This window comes from Rhinatrema bivittatum, chromosome 3 (assembly GCF_901001135.1).
Source record: "Rhinatrema bivittatum chromosome 3, aRhiBiv1.1, whole genome shotgun sequence".
Lineage (NCBI taxonomy): Eukaryota > Metazoa > Chordata > Amphibia > Gymnophiona > Rhinatrematidae > Rhinatrema > Rhinatrema bivittatum.
In genome coordinates this window covers 251,828,174-251,850,248 of record NC_042617.1, presented here as the reverse complement: position 1 = coordinate 251,850,248, position 22,075 = coordinate 251,828,174, and the positions used below count along the sequence as shown (strand labels likewise).

The 22,075-nt window shown below is 46.7% G+C and overlaps 2 protein-coding genes across 3 annotated transcripts in view; one reads left to right on the top strand and one right to left on the bottom strand.

The window, feature by feature from the left end:
- Positions 1-2,822, bottom strand: part of DZANK1 (double zinc ribbon and ankyrin repeat domains 1) — a 304,940-nt gene extending 302,118 nt beyond the window's left edge. Inside the window, exon 1 of one of the 2 annotated variants that reach the window (XM_029594465.1) lies at positions 2,671-2,822. The gene's annotated coding sequence lies outside the window, so the exon portion shown is untranslated. The remainder of the gene's footprint in view (positions 1-2,670) is intronic. The other variant, XM_029594464.1, reaches the window with a different exon arrangement.
- A 77-nt stretch (positions 2,823-2,899) lies between these two features.
- Positions 2,900-22,075, top strand: part of POLR3F (RNA polymerase III subunit F) — an 80,708-nt gene continuing 61,532 nt past the window's right edge. Inside the window, exon 1 of the mRNA XM_029594466.1 lies at positions 2,900-3,239. Within this exon, the coding sequence (XP_029450326.1) occupies positions 3,184-3,239 (56 nt within the window). The 5' untranslated portion in view covers positions 2,900-3,183. The remainder of the gene's footprint in view (positions 3,240-22,075) is intronic.

The following is a 22,075-nucleotide window of genomic DNA, read 5'->3' as shown; positions in this document are numbered from 1 at the left end:
TGACCATCCTCGGATGGATACCCTGGCTTTGACCCTTGCGCTCCATTCGGACACTCTCTTTGCTCCTCCTGTGACCATCAGGCCTGCCTGTTTTGACACTGCCTGCGGCCTTCTTCGAGTTTATTTTTATTTATTTAACAGTTTTATATACCAAAATTCTTGTAAGGGGTTACAAATCAGTTCGGTTTACCGAGTTGGACCGCTAGGTGCTGCCTGTCCTACCCGGAGGACCTTCAGTTCCTGCCTTGTTCCCATGGTCTCCGGTACTCTTGGTTCCAGTCTAGCTTGCCAGTTCACCGACAGCCGCGCACCCCTTCCCTTCGTGGGCACACCTCTCCGTCATCTCTCCGGGAGACCGCCAGAGGCCCACCTAAGCCCAGGCAGTCCGGGTATCCAAGGGCTCAACCCGCGAAGCCCCCGGTCTGTTATTGTTGAAGTTCCTGTCAGCCTCTGTCTCCTTGTGTGCATTGCCTCCTGGCGGCAGGCGCCCTCTGGGATCCCTCGGAGGGCCGTACCAGTCCTGCGCCAGGCCAAGGGTCCACCTCTAGCGCAACAGGCACTTTATGTAGATTGTGACCTCCTCTTCACAAAACCATCTCCCACTGATGAAGACGTCATCATATGTGTCCTCTCATACTCACCAGCGAGCCGACATCTGCTCCATAATCAGACAACATTGATAATGCAAAACCTCACCCAGTTTTTCAAAGACACTTCCGTTTTGCTTTCAAATGCTCCCACAATTTACAGGATAGATTAGTCTCCTCTGAATTCATAACCAAAATCTCTGATATGATTCCCGCACCTTCTGGTCATTCCCCTTGTGGCCATTGTAAAGCTTGTTCTTTATCTTTAACTATCACATCATTTACCCATCCCACCCTCTGCAAATCTGAGCCGACGATTTTAAAGTATTATCCACTATGATGCCTAGATCTTTTTCCTGGGTGGTAGCTCCTAATATGGAACCTAACATCGTGTATCTACAGCAAGGGTTATTTTTCCCTATATGCAACACCTTGCACTTGTCCACATTAAATTTCATCTGCCATTTGGATGCCCAATCTTCCAGTCTTGCAAGGTCCTCCTGTAATGTATCACAGTCTGCTTGTGATTTAACTACTCTGAATAATTTTGTATCATCCGCAAATTTGATAACCTCACTCGTCGTATTCCTTTCCAGATCATTTATATATATATATATATATTGAAAAGCACCCGTCCAAGAACAGATCCCCGAGGCACTCCACTGTGAAAAGTTATCTCTTGAATATACTGAAATACCCGGAGTCTGCTCTTCCGGCTATATCCAAAATATTTTATTTGCCTCAATCTTCTGAAGGATTGAAAAATCAGTCAGATTTAAATGTAGACTTGTGAAAGATTTTGGAGAAATCCTTTGAGATGACCATTGAATCGAGAGCCATTTTGCTAGTACAGTTTGCTTTTCAGTCTGAGAGAGATTCAGTTCTCTGGATGTATTTTAGTCACCAAAAGATGAATTTCTATGGCTAGCAGGTCAGGATTTTTCAGGACTTAGCAAGAAATACTCAGTTAAGAAGAAAGAAGTTTATGTTGATGAGGGGGGAAGTAACATCACGGGGGGGGGGGGGCAAAGTTTGTTTTGCGATTTCCATGCCGTTGAATAATTATATACCAAGATTCAAAATATATTTTCAATGATCCTGTACAATTGCGCTCTTATTTAGACTCCCATGCCAAAAAACTCCACTGTAGTTGGTATAATTAATGTTTAGTAGCGTTAACAGCATTGCATTTTATCAGTAATGATAATTTTCTTTTTCCTTAAATACCACTTCATGTACATTTTGTCGTCCCCCCCCCCCCCCATGTTTCCTTTAATGCATGAGTCAATGTTCTCAGATTATTGTTTTGTTTGAGAAATTATTTGCAAATGTCTATCTTTATTCTGGAACTTTGTATTCTTAAAAATATGATAAAAATTCAATGAAAAAAAAAACATATATAGGTAACCATGTCTTTGGCAGTGGTGAAGTAAACCATAGAAATATGATGACCTTTCCAATAATTCTAGAATTAATCATTAAACTAAATACTTACTTATACAATATAAAATATTCCCCCCACCCCCACAAAAATGGCCATACCACTGATTGCTCAGTTTAAAGCAGTAATATATGTAGGTAACAAGCTGTTCACTGGATTGTATACAAGGACCCCCAAGAATTCACCTATTACACGTAAATAATATAGCATACACATCAATGAAGGCACATATGAACTAGTTGCACCGGAAAATCAACTCGATTAATTATGACAATTGAGTGGGTTTTTATGCAAGCATTTTACAATTATACCGGACAAATAAAAGTGAAGCAACTGAAGTTTCTTGAGGTAAATGTCTGTCGGAGGAAGGTTTCTATATGATGACATCTAGTGCTATGCAATAACCCCCAAAGCTGCACTAGATCTGTTTTACCAGCGATGAGAGCTTCAAAAACGAAAGATCACGCTAAGCCGGAAAATGCAATAATGAGCGGGAGAATCTCACCCTCGCAGGAGACGGTCCTCCCCGAGTCACTCAGCGCACGCACACGATGCAGCTTGCTTCGTCACCCGCCCAAACCACTACCACTCTGCACCCCCCCCGGACTCACAAACACTATCATTGTCAGCACACACACTTACTGCGGCTACCGGGCACGGACTGCGGGTGAGCGCGGGAGGCTGCGGCAGGGTCTCGCCCAGCAGCGCCTGTAACCAGAGACGCTTCCCTTCCTACAGGCACAGCTCAAGAAAGAGGCCACCGATTGGCGGCCTCCAGTCCCCCTAGCAACCCCAACTGGGGCCCTGATGCACGCCACCGTCTCTCTCCCAGGTTCTGGCCCTTCCTTCTTTCGCTGCAGCTTCGGTCACAGATAAATAAGGGAGGACCGGGAGAAACAACCAGACACGCTGTGGGCAAGGACGAAAGAAACCCATCACGCTTTCTCTTTGCCTTAAATATTTCTAAACCCAAATTTAGAAAAAGTTTTGACCAATTTGTCAGGCACCGCTTTAGTGACCTAAAGAGCGGCTCAGATGAAGAAGGACCTGCACAGTTACCCTGCGACAAGCAGTAGCAGTCCTCGGGTAGCGCTTCCTGCGTCTTCTGGCCGGGCGAGGGGAGGCGGTGTGCTGGTATCTCCGGGCTGAACGCCCATGGCGGATGTCAAAGTGAAGCTGGAGGCCGCGGACCTGGCGGAGATCGAGAACAGGTGCGGCCGGGGCCGGAGGGACGTGGCTCTGGATTGTAGCCGGTGCCCACACTAATTCGTCCAAGGAGTGAAATTCACAAACTAAATACTGATAATGGGAGAATGCGCTCTTTCGTCATCATAAACTTGCGTCTGGGATGGGTGAAAGCAAATGAGTAGAGAGTACTGATTAGTCTAGCAAAGAAAGGGATGGGGAAAGGGAATGCCATTTAAACTCTGTTGCCGACCTATACAGTAGGGCTTCTGTTTATAAATTATAATTGTAGGTGTTTATTTTCCAGTTTAGTGGGGTTTTGGAATACTAAAAATCAGTCTTTATCTGTATTTTCATGGCTTGGGCACTCGTGTTCGGTACGTTTCCCAGTTTACAATGTTGTAGCGTTCCCTCCCCCCAAACCCCAGCACTCTTAATCTCCACAATCAACTGACCCAAATCCTCCCCTACTTCTCACTGCCAATTTCTTACTTTAGATTTAATGGCATTTCTTATGTATACTCTGATTTATGCAAAGAATGTAATTTTCCCATCAATAAGCAAGCTGAATTAATCATGCTGTCTGGTAAGGCCCGAGGCGGAAAATACTCTCCATTGATACAGAGCTTTGCTCTGCCTGCCTGTGCGGCAGTTCCTGTGCGATTGCCTGACTTCCTTAGTTCTGTTTTTTCTTGCACAGCTCATGGACGCAAATTTCTCTCACGCCTTTCTCTCTTACACTTCAGTGTACCTCAAAAAACATTTTTAAGTGCTACCCATGGCACCCAAGACCCCAGGCTTTAAATACTGCGGTAGGATGTCCCTGAGGGACCAACGTCAATGGGTCAAGAACATAGCCAGGCCAAGGGATAACGGGTCATCGGGCTCATTTGCCCGGCACACCACTCCACACAGTCTTCGCCAGCATCAAGATCGAAGAGGCCAGCCCCAAAAAAATGAGCGGTGTCGTCGGAACTGTTGCGACCATCACTTCCCGACGGATTCACTCCGCCTAACTATTTCCCTTTTTGCGGCTCCTGCTCTTCACGGATGCCTGGCTGCCGCAGCGTCCGCCTGGCGTCCTCTCCGGCGTCCCCGGACCGGCTTGGGTGCCGCCTCCCGCCATGTTCTACAGGTACCTTAGGGTGCGCACGCCGCACGGCCCTCATTCTTATTGCCTCATCGGCATGTTCCTCAGGGGTGTCCCCCTGTGATGATGTCACGCTGCCCGGATATTTAAGCCTACAGTTTATTGCTAGCCATTGAGTTAGCAAGGGGAATTCTTACGGATGGGATTCACTCTCCGTACCCAGCTCCTCTGCCTTTCCAACTTCCATTGGACTCTTTCTGCTAATGGGGTACCCACTCCTCGGGGAGGGGCCTCTTTTGCTTCTTTCAGGTCGCTATCAGGTAACCGGTACTCTCTCCTCGAGGGCCTGCCTCCGTTTCAGCGCCAGTGCCATCTCCTACGTGGAACCGCTGTGTGAGTACTTTGCCAACGAGTCTCTCTGCTTCCAGGGATCTGGTGCTCGCTCTTCGAGGGCCAGCTCTCCCTATCTCAGGGCTTCTCCATATTTGGGACTCTGTGAATGTTCTGTTGAACTCACTTTCTCAGTTCTCTCCACTACAGCACTGCTACTGGGGGAACTGCTGTTCCAGCGCCCTGGGGAATACTAGCTACTGCCACCTCTGGTGGCTTCTCAAACTGTCTAAATAAAGATATAATCTCTGTGTGTCCGGAGCTAAGCCTGACCTGTGGCCCCTCACGGGACTTCCCCCCCCCCCCCCCCCCCCGTGGGCATGGTCAGCTGCCACAGTGTCGAATGGTCCACCCAAACCTCACTAATTATAACAGGAACCAACCACAATAGGTCAGGGCCAGGTGGGAAAGCCCCCCCAGAGAGCCTGAATGTAGGGGTTCGGGGAAGAGACCCCCAAAAGACCCAAAGGTGCCATTGAAACAACCACCAAAGGCTGTTGTGCAGGAGTCAATGGCTCCAAAAAAAACAAAGGTGCCATTGAAACAACCACCAAAGCCTATTGTGCAGGAGTCAATGGCTCAAAAAAAAACAAAGCACTACGCAATTTGACGCACGACATAGAACAGCGCATGACACACAAAAGTGCCTGATGCATGACGCAGAATGATTTGTCGCAGGTCGACACAAAACACCAACACAAAATACATTGACCGGATCAGAGAACCAGATACCTCAATTCTTTTGGTGGCATTACCATCCTTCAAAACAAGAAGGTCAACCCATTCAGGAAGGAGCGAAGATATATTTCCACCTCTGGAAAAGATGAAACATTCTCCTCCCAACCCTAAATTGGGTGGTGCGGCCTCAAGGGCCATGTCCCAAATTTTGGACATTCTACAAACTTTCTTTGCCTCTCTATCTGCTACCCATCACACTAGGTTACCTTCTAGTGCCATGTTCACTTCCCTCTTTCTCCCCCCCCCCCAATCCCCTCAAGATGTGGAGCTAGAGAATGTTGTCAAACCTGAGTCCAGCAGTTTCAGAACTTGCTAAAGAATTCCCATGAGTGGTCCCTGAATGAAACAGTGGTGGATCGCATTTTCTGACTGTGGGGGATGCTGGACCTTTTTGCCTCTCCTTGCAACAATAAGGCGAGCACCTTTTGTTCCCTTTAAAGGGATTCTTGAAGGCAGGCTTCAGACGCCTTTGTCCGCCATTGGGGCAGGGGGCCTTCTGTATGCATATCCTCCACTTCCGCTGGTGTTGAAGACTCTCCTTAAGCTCCGCCAGGACAGGAGAATTATGATCCTCATCACCCCCTGGAGGCAGAATCAGATTTTGGTTCCTGATCCTTCAGGATCTCTCAGTCAGGGAACCGATCAGTCTGGGGTCATCCCCTGACCTGATCACGCAGGATGGGGGCAGGCTGCACCATCCCAATCTCCGGACGCTGTCTCTGATGGCCTGGATGTTGAAAGGCGAGTTCTGTGACCCCTTGACCTTTGACAATGTGTCTTGAGTCCTGTTTGCTTCTCGAAAACCTTCCACCAGAAAGTCATACACCCTGAAGTGAAGGAGGTTTTCTGTCTGGTGTGAGGGTCATGGCATGGACCCATTCGCTTCTCCCACTTTGAAGGTGCTGGACTATCTGTTATATATTTCTGATGCTGGTCTGAAGACCAACGCAGTCAGATTACATCTCAGTGCTATCGGGGCCTACCACCACTTAGTTAATGGTTCACCTATCTCCATGCAACCTGTGGTGAGCCGGTTCATGTGTGGTCTGCTTCAGCTGCAGCCTTCTCTGTGGCCTGTTGTGACCTGGGATCTCAACATTGTACTGCCTCGTTTCATGCAAGAGCCCTTCGAGCTGCTATGCTCCTGCAATCTGAAGTACCTGACATGGAAGATTACCTTCTTGGTTGCAGTTACTTGTAGGGTCAGTGAGCTTTAAGATGTTGGTGATGTTACCCACCTTACACAAAATTCTTCCATAATAGGGTGGTTCTATGCACTCACCCTAAGTTTCTGCCTAAGGTGGTGACTGATTTTTCATCTCATCCAGTCCATTGTCTTACCTACCTTTTTCCCTCAGGTCGCATTCTCACCAGGGCGAACAGGCTCTGTACAGTTTGGACTGCAAAAGGGCCTTAGCTTTCTACCTTGAGCGGACAGCAGGCCATAGACAGTCCACACAACTCTTCATTTCATTCGATAAGTATAGATTGGGAGTTGCAGTCACCAAGCACATTGTCCAACTAGGTGGTGAACTGCATTTCCTTCTGCTATGCGCAGGCAGGCCTTCAGCTTGGAAGCCACGTCAAGGCTCACTCTGACAGAGCCATGGAGGCTTTGGTGGCCCACTTGTGAGCAGTCCCCATGGCCGAAATCTTCAGGGCTGCGACATGGAGTTCTCTCCATACGTTCGCTGCCCATTACTGTTTGGATAGGGATGGCCATAATGACATTAGCTTTGGTCAAGCTGTCCTGCGGAATCTCTTTAAGAAAAAAACTCCAACTCTTCCTGCCTAGAGCCCCTTTTTCAGGTCAGGCTGTCTCCCTCTGTTTTCCACAACACTGCAATTGTTGTGCCCATTGGCACCAGGTTCGGTGTCTGTGAATTTGCTAGAGTTTGGGAGCAGCCTATAGCTTGGTATTCACCAAGGTGTGAGGACTACCATCCTGCTTGTCCTAGGAGAAAGTAGAGTTGCTTACCTGTAACATGTGTTCTCCTAGAACAGCAGGATTTTAGTCTTCAGGAAACCCGCCCGCCATTCCACAGAGTTTGGTTTCTTCTTGGTTTGTTTTATTTTTTTGTAATGCTATGTTACAAGACTGAAGGGGCATGCTCAGTGTTCCAGTCAAAGTTTTCTGTGATGGGCTTCATCTGATGACGTCACCTATGTGTGAGAACTATCATCCTGCTGTCCAAGGAGAGCACCTGTTACAGGTAAGTCACTCTATCATCTTTCCCTGCTGAACCAGCCAAAGGCCCCCCCCCCCCCCCCCCCCCACCAAATGACTTTGGAAACGTTCAATTTCATTAGCCAGCCAAGTTCAGGGTAAATAGACATGGGGCAATCTCCCTGGTCTTAGAGGATTCATCCATCTCCCTCAGCCCTGAAGGTCCACAACCACCATAGCCTCAGCCAGGTTAGGGATCATGACTGGGTCCACTGAAGCTATTTCTCCCTCTCAGAATCCCAGTGGGGCTTCCCAGACTGATGAGGCTTTAACTTCTATGCCTTTGAACTCGTCCCCGGAAGTGAGACCTGTGGTGAAGGCAATGTGGTCTGCTATGACTATGTTGGAATCAACCCTATTGGCAAGAATTGACTCTATTAAATACTTTAGACCTATTAACAGTTCCGTCCAGATTAAAGATTTCTGAGTTAAAGGTTCAGCAAGAAAAATTGTGAGGTGAATGTGAACTTAGCTAAAGATCATTTATCTTCGTGAAGGAAGATTGAAATACTTGGTAACCAGGCCAAAAGGCTTAATTTAAGATTTCCTAATTTCCCAGATGCCCAGTGATGGCTCACTTGGAAATGCTTAAACATTTTTATTTGGATTTCTTTAGAGTTCCTTATTGGGTTTTTGGAGGAATCATCAGCTACATTAATTACTAAAGACAATGTCACCTTATTTGTTGAGTAGGTTCTAGAGTCTGACAAACAATGGACTTTCTTATTCTTCATTTTAGGCAACAAATTTTTGGGTCATAAAATGTTTTCCAGGTGTTATTGATAAGCAAGTCCGTAGAAACATTTTCCTTGGGAAGAAACAGCAAGTGTTGGCCTTAAGGGCTACCTTTCTACTTAAATATCCATGTAAATGCTTGGTCAGACTACAAGGATTTAATTTTGTATACTTTGACCTTGTTCAACTGGAAAATTTTATTCAGAATAGAGTGACTATTTAAGGTCATGGATGACTTGGACTATTAAGAATTAAGCTATTTCCTATTATTTTGTATAATTGTATTTTCTCCCCACATTGTGGACTTGACACACAGGCTACCATGCTATTAATTTCCTTTTTCTTTTCTTCCTTAACATTTTTTGTTGATTTTTTTTTTTTGTTCATGTATGTATGATAATTCTGATGACAAGAGTTTTTGTCTTGTGTAATAGATTGCTAAATAAATAAATAAAGCAAATAGAATGTTAGGAATTTCCTAGCGTGTAGCAGATAGACTCAGGACCAATGGGTATAGTGTACTCCTGCTAGCAGTTGGAGACGGATCAGATTTCAATCTGACGTCAGCCCCTAGTACATATATCCCTGCAGGAAGTGCAGCTCTTCAGTATTTTCCGTCTCCATAGCAGTTAGGGACTATCTGCACGCTCTCACAGCGTTAGAACAAATCCAACGAAGAAAACCCAAAGTTGGAAGAAAACTTACCTGAAGATGAGCCCCGCTCTCCTGCAGTGATACCCTTGGGTCACTCCCCCAGTTGAGAATTCCCGAGGTGATTTCCGTGGTCCCTCGGGGGTGAGCCTCGGTCCAGCGGCTGAATCGCGGCGAGGAGCTAGCCCTCGATCTCAGGCGCGGCTGCAAGGCAGCGGGTGCTCCCTCGAGCGCGGCGGTGAAGGTATTTACCCTCTCCCCCTGCAGCCGGAGACCGCCCGGGATGAAACCGGGAAGCGCCGAAGACAAGGTAAGGTAGAAATCTTCAGCATAGCCTCCGGTCTCCCAGGTTCGAGGAGTCGAACAGGTCGCCGGCCGGGACCTGTGCTGCCGGGTTGATCTGCCCTAGCAGGGCCAGGCCCCGGTTACGTCCAAGAGTCCTCCCACGTGGAGACACTCCGAGGTGCTCGCCGTCACCATATTGGCCCTAGTCACCGCTCTGTCCACCGTCTCGATCTGGGTGCACAAGGCCAGCTAGGCGCACAAAATAAATGTGCGCATAAAGTTACACGCACAAGGGACATGTGCGCATGAGGTACATGCAACGTGCGCCTATCGGGCTGTGCGCATATCTGCAACTTAGACGCACAAACCGCACGCACATCTTAAACTCGCCGGAGCGCATAAGGGTTTACACCTTATGCGCACCACCGGGAACGGAGCTCAAGGCCTCTGCCCAGCAAGCCATATCAGAGCCGCACAAAGCGACGAGACCGCCCTGTGCGCGGAGGTCCTGGGAGATCCAGGTCAGGGCCAGTCCCACCCAGGACCAAGCACTTGCTCCTCAGTGAGTACCCCGGACCTAGCAAACTCCAGACGGGGACCTCCAGGGACTCAACACCCCTTAGCCTGGACCCAGTGTCTATCCCACGGGTGGAATTCTTCAAGGAGTTACACACCCTTTGTCCACAGACAAACTGAGCCTCTGGCTAAACAACCACAGTCTCCACCAGATGACCTTTATCCCTCAGGCCACGCTAGGCTTAGACAAATGTTTCCACCGTCCAGAAGCCCCACCTATGGGGACACGGACAACTCTGAAGAGGAAGCAGATCCCCTAGAACATAAGAACATAAGAAAATGCCATACTGGGTCAGACCAAGGGTCCATCAAGTCCAGCATCCTGTTTCCAACAGTGGCCAATCCAGGCTATAAGAACCTGGCAAGTACCCAAAAACTAAGTCTATTCCATGTAACCATTGCTAATGGCAGTGGCTATTCTCTAAGTGAACTTAATAGCAGGTAATGGACTTCTCCTCCAAGAACTTATCCAATCCTTTTTTAAACACAGCTATACTAACTGCACGAACCACATTCTCTGGCAACAAATTCCAGAGTTTAATTGTGCGTTGAGTAAAAAAGAACTTTCTCCAATTAGTTTTAAATGTGCCCCATGCTAACTTCATGGAGTGCCCCCTAGTCTTTCTACTATCCGAAAGAGTAAATAACCGATTCACATCTACCCGTTCTAGACCTCTCATGATTTTAAACACCTCTATCATATCCCCCCTCAGTCGTCTCTTCTCCAAGCTGAAAAGTCCTAACCTCTTTAGTCTTTCCTCATAGGGGAGTTGTTCCATTTCCCCTTATCATTTTGGTAGCCCTTCTCTGTACCTTCTCCATCGCAATTATATCTTTTTTGAGATGCGGCGACCAGAATTGTACACAGTATTCAAGGTGCGGTCTCACTATGGAGCGATACAGAGGCATTATGACATTTTCCGTTTTATTCATAGAAACATAGAAACATAGAAATGACGGCAGAAGAAGACCAAATGGCCCATCCAGTCTGCCCAGCAAGCTTCACACATTTTTTCTCTCATACTTATCTGTTTCTCTTAGCTCTTGGTTCTATTTCCCTTCCACCCCCACCTTTAATGTAGAGAGCAGTGATGGAGCTGCATCCAAGTGAAATATCTAGCTTGATTCGTTAGGGGTAGTAGCCGCCGCAATAAGCAAGCTACACCCATGCTTATTTGTTTTACCCAGACTATGTTATACAGCCCTTATTGGTTGTTTTTCTTCTCCCCTGCCGTTGAAGCAGGGAGCTATGCTGGATATGCGTGAAGTATCAGTCTTCTCCCATGCTGTTGAAGCAGAGAGCCATGCTGGATGTGCATCGAAAGTGAAGTATCAGGCACATTTGGTTTGGGGTAGTAACCGCCGTAACAAGCCAGCTACTCCCCGCTTTGTGAGTGCGAACCCTCTTTTCTTCTCCCCTGCCGTTGAATCAGAGAACTATGCTGTATATGCATTGAAAGTGAAGTATTAGGCTTTTTTGATTTGGGGTAGTAACCGCCGTAACAAGCCAGCTACTCCCCTCTTTGTGAGTGCAAATCCTTTTTCCACATTTCCTCTTGTTGTTGAAGCTTAGAGCGATGTTGGAGTCACAGTAAGCATGTGTATGTTTATTTAATAAGGGTATTGACTCCAGGCAGTAGCCATCATTCTGGCGAGTCACCCACTCTTCATTGGCAGCATCTTGACTTTATGGATCCACAGTGTTTAACCCACGCCCCTTTGAAGTCCTTCACAGTTCTGGTCTTCACCACATCCTCCGGAATGGCATTCCAGGCATCCACCACCCTCTCCGTGAAGAAATACTTCCTGACGTTGGTTCTGAATCTTCCTCCCTGGAGCTTCAAATCGTGACCCCTGGTTCTGCTGATTTTTTTCCTATGGAAAAGGTTTGTCGTTGTCTTTTGATCATTAACACCTTTCAAGTATCTGAAAGTCTGTATCATATCACCTCTGCTCCTCCTTTCCTATTCCTTTTCTAATAATTCCCAACATTCTGTTTGCTTTTTTGACTGCCGCAGCACACTGCACCGACGATTTCAATGTGTTATCCACTATGACACCTAGATCTCTTTCTTGGGTTGTAGCACCTAATATGGAACACAACATTGTGTAATTATAGCATGGGTTATTTTTCCCTATATGCATCACCTTGCACTTATCCACATTAAATTTCATCTGCCATTTGGATGCCCAATTTTCCAGTCTCACAAGGTCTTCCTGCAATTTATCACAATCTGCTTGTGATTTAACTACTCTGAACAATTTTGTGTCATCTGCAAATTTGATTATCTCACTCGTCGTATTTCTTTCCAGATCATTTATAAATATATTGAACAGTAAGGGTCCCAATACAGATCCCTGAGGCACTCCACTGTCCACTCCCTTCCACTGAGAAAATTGCCCATTCAATCCTACTCTCTGTTTCCTGTCTTTTAGCCAGTTTGCAGTCCACGAAAGGACATCGCCACCTATCCCATGACTTTTTACTTTTCCTAGAAGCCTCTCATGAGGAACTTTGTCAAACGCCTTCTGAAAATCCAAGTATACTATATCTACCGGTTCACCTTTATCCACATGTTTATTAACGCCTTCAAAAAAGTGAAGCAGATTTGTGAGGCAAGACTTGCCCTGGGTAAAGCCATGCTGACTTTGTTCCATTAAACCATGTCTTTCTATATGTTCTGTGATTTTGATGTTTAGAACACTTTCCACTATTTTTCCTGGCACTGAAGTCAGGCTAACCAGTCTGTAGTTTCCCGGATCGCCCCTGGAGCCCTTTTTAAATATTGGGGTTACATTTGCTATCCTCCAGTCTTCAGGTACAATGGATGATTTTAATAAGTTACAAATTTTTACTAATAGGTCTGAAATTTCATTTTTTAGTTCCTTCAGAACTCTGGGGTGTATACCATCCAGTCCAGGTGATTTACTACTCTTCAGTTTGTCAATCAGGCCTACCACATCTTCTAGGTTCACCGTGATTTGATTCAGTCCATCTGAATCATTACCCATGAAAACCTTCTCCATTACGGGTACCTCCCCAACATCCTCTTCAGTAAACACCGAAGCAAAGAAATCATTTAATCTTTCCGCGATGGCCTTATCTTCTCTAAGTGCCCCTTTAACCCCTCGATCATCTAACGGTCCAACTGACTCCCTCACAGGCTTTCTGCTTCGGATATATTTAAAAAAGTTTTTACTGTGAGTTTTTGCCTTTACAGCCAACTTCTTTTCAAATTCTCTCTTAGCCTGTCTTATCAATGTCTTACATTTAACTTGCCAATGTTTATGCTTTATCCTATTTTCTTCTGTTGGATCCTTCTTCCAATTTTTGAATGAAGATCTTTTGGCTAAAATAGCTTCTTTCACCTCCCCTTTTAACCATGCCGGTAATCGTTTTGCCTTCTTTCCACCTTTCTTTATGTGTGGAATACATCTAGACTGTGCTTCTAGAATGGTATTTTTTAACAATGACCACGCCTCTTGGACATTTTTTACTTTTGTAGCTGCTCCTTTCAGTTGTTTTTCTAACAATTTTTCTCATTTTATCAAAGTTTCCCTTTTGAAAGTTTAGCACGAGAGCCTTGGATTTGCACAGTGTTCCTTTTCCAGTCATTAAATCAAATTTGATCATATTATGATCACTATTGCCAAGCGGCCCCACCACGTTACCTCTCTCACCAAGTCCTGTGCTCCACTGAGAATTAGATCTAAAATTGCTCCCTCTCTCGTCTGTTCCTGAACCAATTGCTCCATAAAGCTATCATTTATTCCATCCAGGAACGTTATCTCTCTAGTGTGACCCGATGATACATTTACCCAGTCTATATTGGGGTAATTGAAGTCTCCCATTATTACTGCACTACCAATTTGGTTAGCTTCCCTAATTTCTCTTAGCATTTCACTGTCCATCTCACCATCTTGACCAGGTGGACGGTAGTATTCCCCTATCACTATAGTCTTCCCTGACACACAAGGGATTTCTACCCATAAAGATTCAATTTTGTATTTAGTCTCATGCAGGATGTTTATCCTGTTGGACTCTATGCCATCCCGGACATAAAGCGCCACACCTCCTCCCAACTGCTCCTCTCTGTCATTGCGATATAATTTGTACCCCGGTATAGCACTGTCCCATTGGTTATCCTCTTTCCACCATGTCTCTGAGATACCAATTAAGTCTGTCATCATTTACTGCTATACATTCTAATTCTCCCATCTTACTTCTTCGACTTCTGGCATTAGCATACAAACATTTCAAAGTTTGTTTTTTGTTTGTATTTTTATTCTGCTTTTTAATTGATAGGGATAAGTTAGAATTTTTTAGCTCAGGTGAGTTTTTAGTTACAGGCACTTGGACTACTTTTCTAATTATTGGAACCTCACTGTCGGGATGCCTTAATTCTAATGCATCATTAGTATCCTTTAAAGATACATCTCTCCGAACCATGCGCTGCTGAGCGACTGTTGGCTTTCCCCTTTGTTCTAGTTTAAAAGCTGCTATATCTCCTTTTTAAAGGTTAGCGCCAGCAGTCTGGTTCCACCCTGGTTAAGGTGGAGCCCATCCCTTCGGAAGAGACTCCCCCTTCCCCAAAAGGTTCCCCAGTTCCTAACAAAACTGAATCCCTCTTCCTTGCACCATCATCTCATCCACGCATTGAGACTCTGGAGCTCTGCCTGCCTCTGGTGACCTGCGCGTGGAACAGGGAGCATTTCAGAGAATGCTACCCTGGAGGTTCTGGATTTAAGCTTTCTACCTAAGAGCCTAAATTTGGCTTCCAGAACCTCCCTCCCACATTTTCCTATGTCGTTGGTGCCCACGTGTACCACGACAGCTGGCTCCTCCCCAGCACTGTCTAAAATCCTATCTAGGTGACGCGTGAGGTCCGCCACCTTCGCACCAGGTAGGCATGTTACCAGGCGATCCTCATGCCCACCAGCCACCCAGCTATCTACATTCCTAATAATCGAATCACCAACTATGACGGCCGACCTAACCCTTCCCTCCTGGGCAGTAGGCCTTGGGGAGATATCCTCAGTGTGAAAGGACAATGCATCACCTAGAGAGCAGGTCCTTGCTACAGGATCCTTTCCTGCTACACCTGGTTGGTGCTCTCCCATTATGAGACCACCTTCCTCCAAGGCAGCACCAGGGCTGCCAGTCTGAAGTTGGGACTTGACTACTATGTCCCTGAAGGTCTCATCTATATACCTCTCTGCCTCAGCTCCTCCAGGTCTGCCACTCTAGCCTCCAGAGATCGGACTCGTTGTCTGAGAGCCAGGAGCTCTTTGCATCGCATGCACATGTACAACTTCTCACGGGTGGGTAAAAAATCATACATGTGACACTCGATGCAAAAGACTGGGAAGCCCCCCTCTTGCTGCTGGACTGCTGCCATCATCTCAGTTTTGATTAGTTCCTAGTTAAGTTTTAGGTTGCTATGGGAGTAGGAATGTGTCTAACTTCCTTTAAATGTATTAGAGAATTCACTATGTGTCTGGTAGTGGCCTACCGGGGTCTGATTGAATTCTCAATAAAGTTTTTGTGGATGGTTTTTATTTTTTTTTGTGAAAGTGGCACCTGCCTATAAATTAAGGGATGAGCGAGGGGTGGGAGGGTTGGCAAATACAAACAGTCTAACTTCAGTTAGTCAGCCTGAGTGACTCACTGCTCCCTTGATTAACAAATGTTGGTCCCTATTCAAACCCAATCACACTACCTCAACACCTTTCCAAGGTGAGTAACTGAGCTGAACTATTCAACTTTTTTACTTTGGTATATACTGCTCCTAGCTTATTTCTAGCTTCTGGCTACTTTTTTGTGGGGGTTTTTTTTTTTTTTGTGGGTTGTTGTTTTTTTCAATACAATGCACTCAGTATTAAAAACAAACAGCTCTTTAAAAGTCTGGAGAACACTCAGTTCTCCAGACTTTTAAAAATAAACACACTATCTACTGCTACCTTATTGACTGACTAAAAATACAAACAGTCTAACTTGTTTATTCACTGCACTGCTACCTTATTGACTGACTAAAAATACAAACAGTCTAACTTGTTTATTCACTGCCTTTCTGACTATTAAAGGCACAAACACACTAAATAATATTCCACAAATAGTTAACTTTGCCCCAATACTTTTAAAAAAGTCAATGTCCCAAGCAAAAACTTACTGATTCCTTTCTGCCACCAGCAAGGTGATCCTCTCCTCTCAGTGTTTCCACAGGGGTGGGCAAGTCAGGTCCTCAAGGGCTGCAAACCAGTCGGGTTTTCAGATACCCCTAATGAATATGCATGAAATAGATTTGCATACAACTGAGGCAGTGTGTATGCAGGTCTCTCTCATGCATATTCATTAAGGATATCCTGAAAACCCGACTGGTTTGCAGCCCTTGAGGACCAGAATTGCCCACCCCTGCCCTAGAAGAAGGGGAACTCCCCCCCAGGGACAGAGCCTCACCAAACCATGAAACGCTTCTTCACCAAGGACGAGCTCCCAGACCTGGTCAACCACAGCCTGAAGGAGCTCGCTATCCCGAGCGCAATGCTTCGGGGGAACACAAGACGAATCCCCTGCTAGAGGGACTCTGACAGACCTCTCGCCATTTCCCTCCCTTACAGGCTGTCAAGCAGCTAATGGTCCTGGAATGGAGTGCTCCAGAGCCCACATTCAAAGGGGGACGAACTATGGCAGCCATGTACCCCCTGAACCCGGCGGCCAAAGACCTTCTGATATGCCCAAGAGTGGATGCCATGGTCTGCGCAGTCTCAAAAGCGCACTACTATCTCAGTGGAGGGAGGAGCAGCGCTCAAAGACGCTCAGGACCGACGTCTGGAATCCATCCTCAAACAGTCCTTTGACGTCACCGCTATGTCTCTACAAATAGCGGCCTGCTGCACCGTAGTGTCATCAGCTGTGGCGGCCAGGAAACAACTCTGGCTCCGAAGCGGGTCAGTCGACGCATCTTCCAATACGCGTCTCATAAGGATGCCCTTCAAAGGACCCCTTCCGTTCGGCAGCAAACTAGAGAAACTGGCCAACAAATGGGGCGAGTCCCCATTGCCGCGCCTACCGGAGGACAGGAATAAAAGAAACCAGCAACCCTTTCCCGGGCCTCCAGGGGCAGATGTTCACAATGCTTCAGCCCATATAGAAGCAACTATCAAGCACCCTGCCCTATGGGCAGGAACCAGTCCTTTCGGAACAAGCACAGCAAGAGGGGATCCAGCTCGGGTCCAGGCCCCAGCCACACTCCACAATGAGACTCAGCCGACCCATCCAAGGGAAGAAACCATAGGGGGTAGACTAGCCCTATTCTACCGCAGATGGGTCAAGATAACTTCGGACAAGTGGGTCCTAGCCATCATGCAAGAGGGGTACTACCTGGATTTCCTACGAACCCCTCCAGACAAGTGTGTGGAACCCCCCTGCCACCACCTCTCCAAGAGGGTGACAGTGGAAGCTACACTGACCAGACTACTGGCCCTCGAGGCCATAACCCCAGTGCCTCCACAAGAAATAAATACTGGGCATTATTCCATTTAATTTATCGTCCCCAAGAAAAAAGGGGACATTCAGGCCCATCCTGGACCTCAAGTCGGTCAACCGCCAACTGAGGTTTCCCCGCTTCCGCATGGAAACCCTACGCTCTGTAGTAAGGGTGATATAACCGGGAGAGTTCCTCACATCCCTGGATCTTTTGGAAGCCTACCTTCACATCCCAATTCATCAGAAGCATCAGCGCTTCTTACGCTTCAAAGTCCTGGATCTTCACTACCAATCCCGGGCACTATGCTTCAGGTCAGCCACAGCACCCCGGACGTTCACCTGGATGATAGTGATGGTGGCGGCAACATTGAGGAAGGAAGGAATCCTCGTACAACCTTACCTAGACGATTGGCTGATCAGGGTGAAATCCCCAGAGGAAAGCCAACAAGCAACCAACAGAGTCAAAACTCTACTGGAGAGCCTCAGATGGGTGGTCAACACAGACAAAGTTGTTTGCAGCCCACACAGTCGCTAGAATTTCTAGGAGTCCGATTCGGCACCAAAGAAGACAAGGTCAGTCTGACTCCCACAAGGAGATCAAAACTGAGGAACCGGTCACATATCCTGCTGAGCAATCCTCTCCCCACAGCATGGGATCACCTACAAGTCCTCGGTCTGATGGCATCCACACGGGACGTAGTGCCATGGGCGCGAGCTCACACGAGACTTCTAAAGCGCTCACCCCTATCGCGATGGAATCCACTATCTCAGAACTACGCCGTCCTTCCATCGCTCCTGGGCAGGGCCCGGACCCAGTTACGGTGGTGGCTGCAGGGCAGCCACTTGAACCAGAGGACAAGGCTATGCTCACCTCAGACGCCAGCCTACGAGGATGGGGAGCACACTGCGAGGAGTTAACCGCCCAAGGGCAGTGGAATACAGAAGAGTCGGGATGGAACATCAACCGCCTAGAAGCGCGGACGGTCCGACTAGCCTGCCTGCGATTCGCTCACAGACTCAAGGCAAAGAGGTCAGAGTAATGTCAGACAATGCCACGGCAGTGGCCTATATCAACCGTCAGGGGGGAACCAGAAGCCTACAGGTGTCTCTGGAAATCAACCCTCTAATGTCGTGGACGGACATAAAGATCCAGGAGATCCCAGCCGTCCACATCGCCGGGAAAAAAAACATCACGGCAGACTACCTCAGCAGAGAAAGTCTAGACCCAGGAGAATGGAAGCTGTCACCCGCAGCATTCCAAATGAGAGTGAACCGGTGGGGGACACCAGACATGGACCTTCTGGCAAACCGGTCCAACGCCCAAGTACCCAGGTACTTCAGCCGTGGCACCTACTGGGCGCAATCATCCATAAGATACAGCTACACGGGGGACTATTACTTCTAGTGGTCCCGGTCTGGCCAAGAAGACCGTGGTACTCCGACATGAGAAGACTACTGGCAGGGAACCCCTTACCACTGCCTCCACACAGAGACCTGCTCCAACAAGGACCAATCCTCCACGAGGATCCAGCTCAATTCTCTCTTACGGCCAGGCCATTGAGAGCGGCTACTTGGGGGCTGTAAGCAACACCCTACTCCGGGCAAGCAAGTCCTCCACATCTCTAATGTACATAAGGATTTGGAGAGTTTTTGAAGCCTGGTGGGAAGACCACGACATCAAGCCACACTCAGTTAAAGTTCCCGTGATCCTGGAACTCTTACAGAATGGGCTACAGAAGGGGCTGTCCCTCAACTCCTTCAAGGTACAGGTTGCCGCATTGTGATGCTACGGCTCCAAGAGCGAGGGCGATAGCATAGCTTTCACCCAGACGTGTCACGCTTCCTGAAAGGAGTCAAACACATCCGCCCACCACTAAAGTGGCCGGTACCTCTGTGGAACCTCAACCTGGTCCTGGATTTCCTAGCAGGAATTTCCTTCAGACCCCTCCGAGGTCTGTCCCTCCACCTGTTAACTTTAAAGACAGCATTTCTGCTGGCAATTGCTCAGCCCATCGCATTTCAGAACTACAAGCACTGTCCTTCCGTGAGCCGTTCCTCAGGCTCACCCCAGGATCCATCCAGCTATGCAGGAGTCCCTTCATTCCTTCCCAAAGTGGTATCACACCTCCATCTTAACCAAACCATCTCGCTACCATCGCCGGATGACTCAAAGAATTCGGAAGAATCCCGTAGCCTACGCCACCTCAATATTGGCAGACTTCTATCCAGATATCTGGAAATGTCGGAACCCGTACGAGAAACGGACCATCTTTTCGTCCTTCACAGCGGGAAGAGACAATGGGAAGCCGTCTCGCGGGCAACCATAGCCCGCTGGATCAAGGAAGTCATCAAGGCGGCCTACGTAGAAGCAGGCAAATCACCACCTTTACAGGTCAAGGCCCATTCTACCAGAGTCCAGGCAGTATCCTGGGCAGAAACCAGAATGCTGTCACCCGCCGAGATTTGCAGGGCGGCGAAATGGTCCTCCATCCACACCTTCTCCAGATTCTACCGCCTGGATTTCCAGGATCGAGAGGACATGGCATCTGCAAGAGCAGTACTAAGTGGGTCACGGGCATCCTCCCACCTGGTTCGGGAGTAGCTTTTATACATCCCATTGGTCCTGAGTTTATCTGCTACACGCTAGGAAATGGAGAAATTACTTACCTGATAATTTCGTTTTCCTTAGTGTAGACAGATGGACTCAGCATCCCACCCTTGGCTGCCATTACACATGGAATTTCGAATGATTCAAGGATAAGCCATATTGTCATTAACCTAGGACACCCACCCTTCCAGGTGTCGACTCTTTCCGGTTGAGTATACTGGCGGTCTCCAGCTATAAACAATTCAACCAGATAAAGTTAATCAAGTTATAAAGTTTAACTTGATTGATTGATTAACCAAGTTATAAAGTTAATCAGTCACACACATATCCACAATGCTTTTCGAGGAGAATACTGAAGAGTTGCACTTCCTGCAGGGGTATATGTACTAGGGGTTGACTTTAGATTGAAATCTGAACCGTCTCCAACTGCTAGCAGGAATATACTATACCCATTGGTCCTGAGTCCATCTGTCTACACTAAGGAAAACAAAATTCAGGTAAGTAATTTCTCCATTATTCGGAAAGGAATGGAGACCAAAACTGTGAATATTGTAATGCCTCTGAAAAGCGTAATGGTGCAACCACGTCTTGAGTACTACATTCAGTTCAGGATGCCCCATCTCAAAAAAGATATAGCAGAACTAGAAAAGATACAGAGAAGAGCAACAGAAATGATTTAAGGAGCTGGAATTTCTCCCTTATGAAGAAAGCTAAACAGCTTAGGGCTTTTCAGCTTGGAAAAGAAATGACAGAAGCAATATGAGCAAGGTTTGTAAAATTATGGGGGAAAATAAATAGGGCAATGCCATGTAACAAACAGAGAGCAGATATAAAACAAGCTGGAAAAAGTGTTTTTTTTTTTTTTTCACTGAATGCACACTTAAGTTGTGGAGTTCATTGCTAGACGATGTGGTCAAGGCATGTAGCATAGCTGGGTTTAAAGAGTTTGACAAGTTCCCTGAAGAAAAATCTATAAACAATTACTACAGTAGCAATTAGCCAGTAGAGTTGAGGAAAGCCACCACTTATCTCTGGGAGCGGGCAACAAGAAATTGATCTATTTTTTTGGGATCTGCTGAATACTTTCTAAAGATCTGGGTTGGCCACTGTTGGAGACGAGATGCTGAGCTTTGGTCTGTCCCAACATGGCACTTCTTGTACTTTGTGGTGTGCATCTGTATTTTTATCTCTTGTTAATGTGTTTTATATCTTCCGAGTATTTTGCAACATATACGCCTGAACATTTTTCTCTGGTAGGTCTCTTCTGTCATCTTATTTATGGAATTAATAGAGTCTCTTCATACCAGACATTCTCAAACAGGATAAACAACATGAGATAAATGTGCATGTATTTGGTCTCCCATGTCTGCAGGTTTATCTCATGCATATTTGTGACGGTTATCCTGGCTGTGGGGTCATCAGGTCAGATCTAGGAAGGCTTGCTTAGAACTAGGTAGACCTGATGCTGAAGCATCTTAGGATCATCCTAAACAACTTTTGCCCCTTTCCCGCTGTTATCATGAAACTGCTTTCTGTTCCTTGCCCACGCATCACTGTGCCTGTGTTGAATTCCAAGGAATCATAAACATAGAATATGATGGCAGATCAAGCCCATCAGGTCTGCCCAATATGCTTCCTTTTGCAATGCCATTACCAATATTCTTTAAGACGGGCTTCTCAAAGTAAATATCTGAATTCTATGTTTGAGTGGCAGGACTTCAGCTACTACAGTGGACCCTTGATTTACGAACTTAATTCGTTCGCTAGGGCTGGTTGTAAGTCAAGTTGGTTGTAAGTCAAGACTATTTTTCCCATAAGAAATAATGAAAATACCCATAATGCTTTCTGAACCTCCCAAAGCACCCCTTACCTAACCTTTTCATAATTAAAAAAAAAAAAAAAAAAAGGGTTGAACAATATATCTAATTTACCAGAAACACCAATAATTTTCTTAGTGAACTCACCAAAAAGTTATAAAATGTGCCTAGCCTACCAGAAACAACAATTTCATACTGTACTCAGGAGGGAGGATTCCCCCCTCCCCACCCCCTCAGAGCACATCTCTGGCCCCCAAAA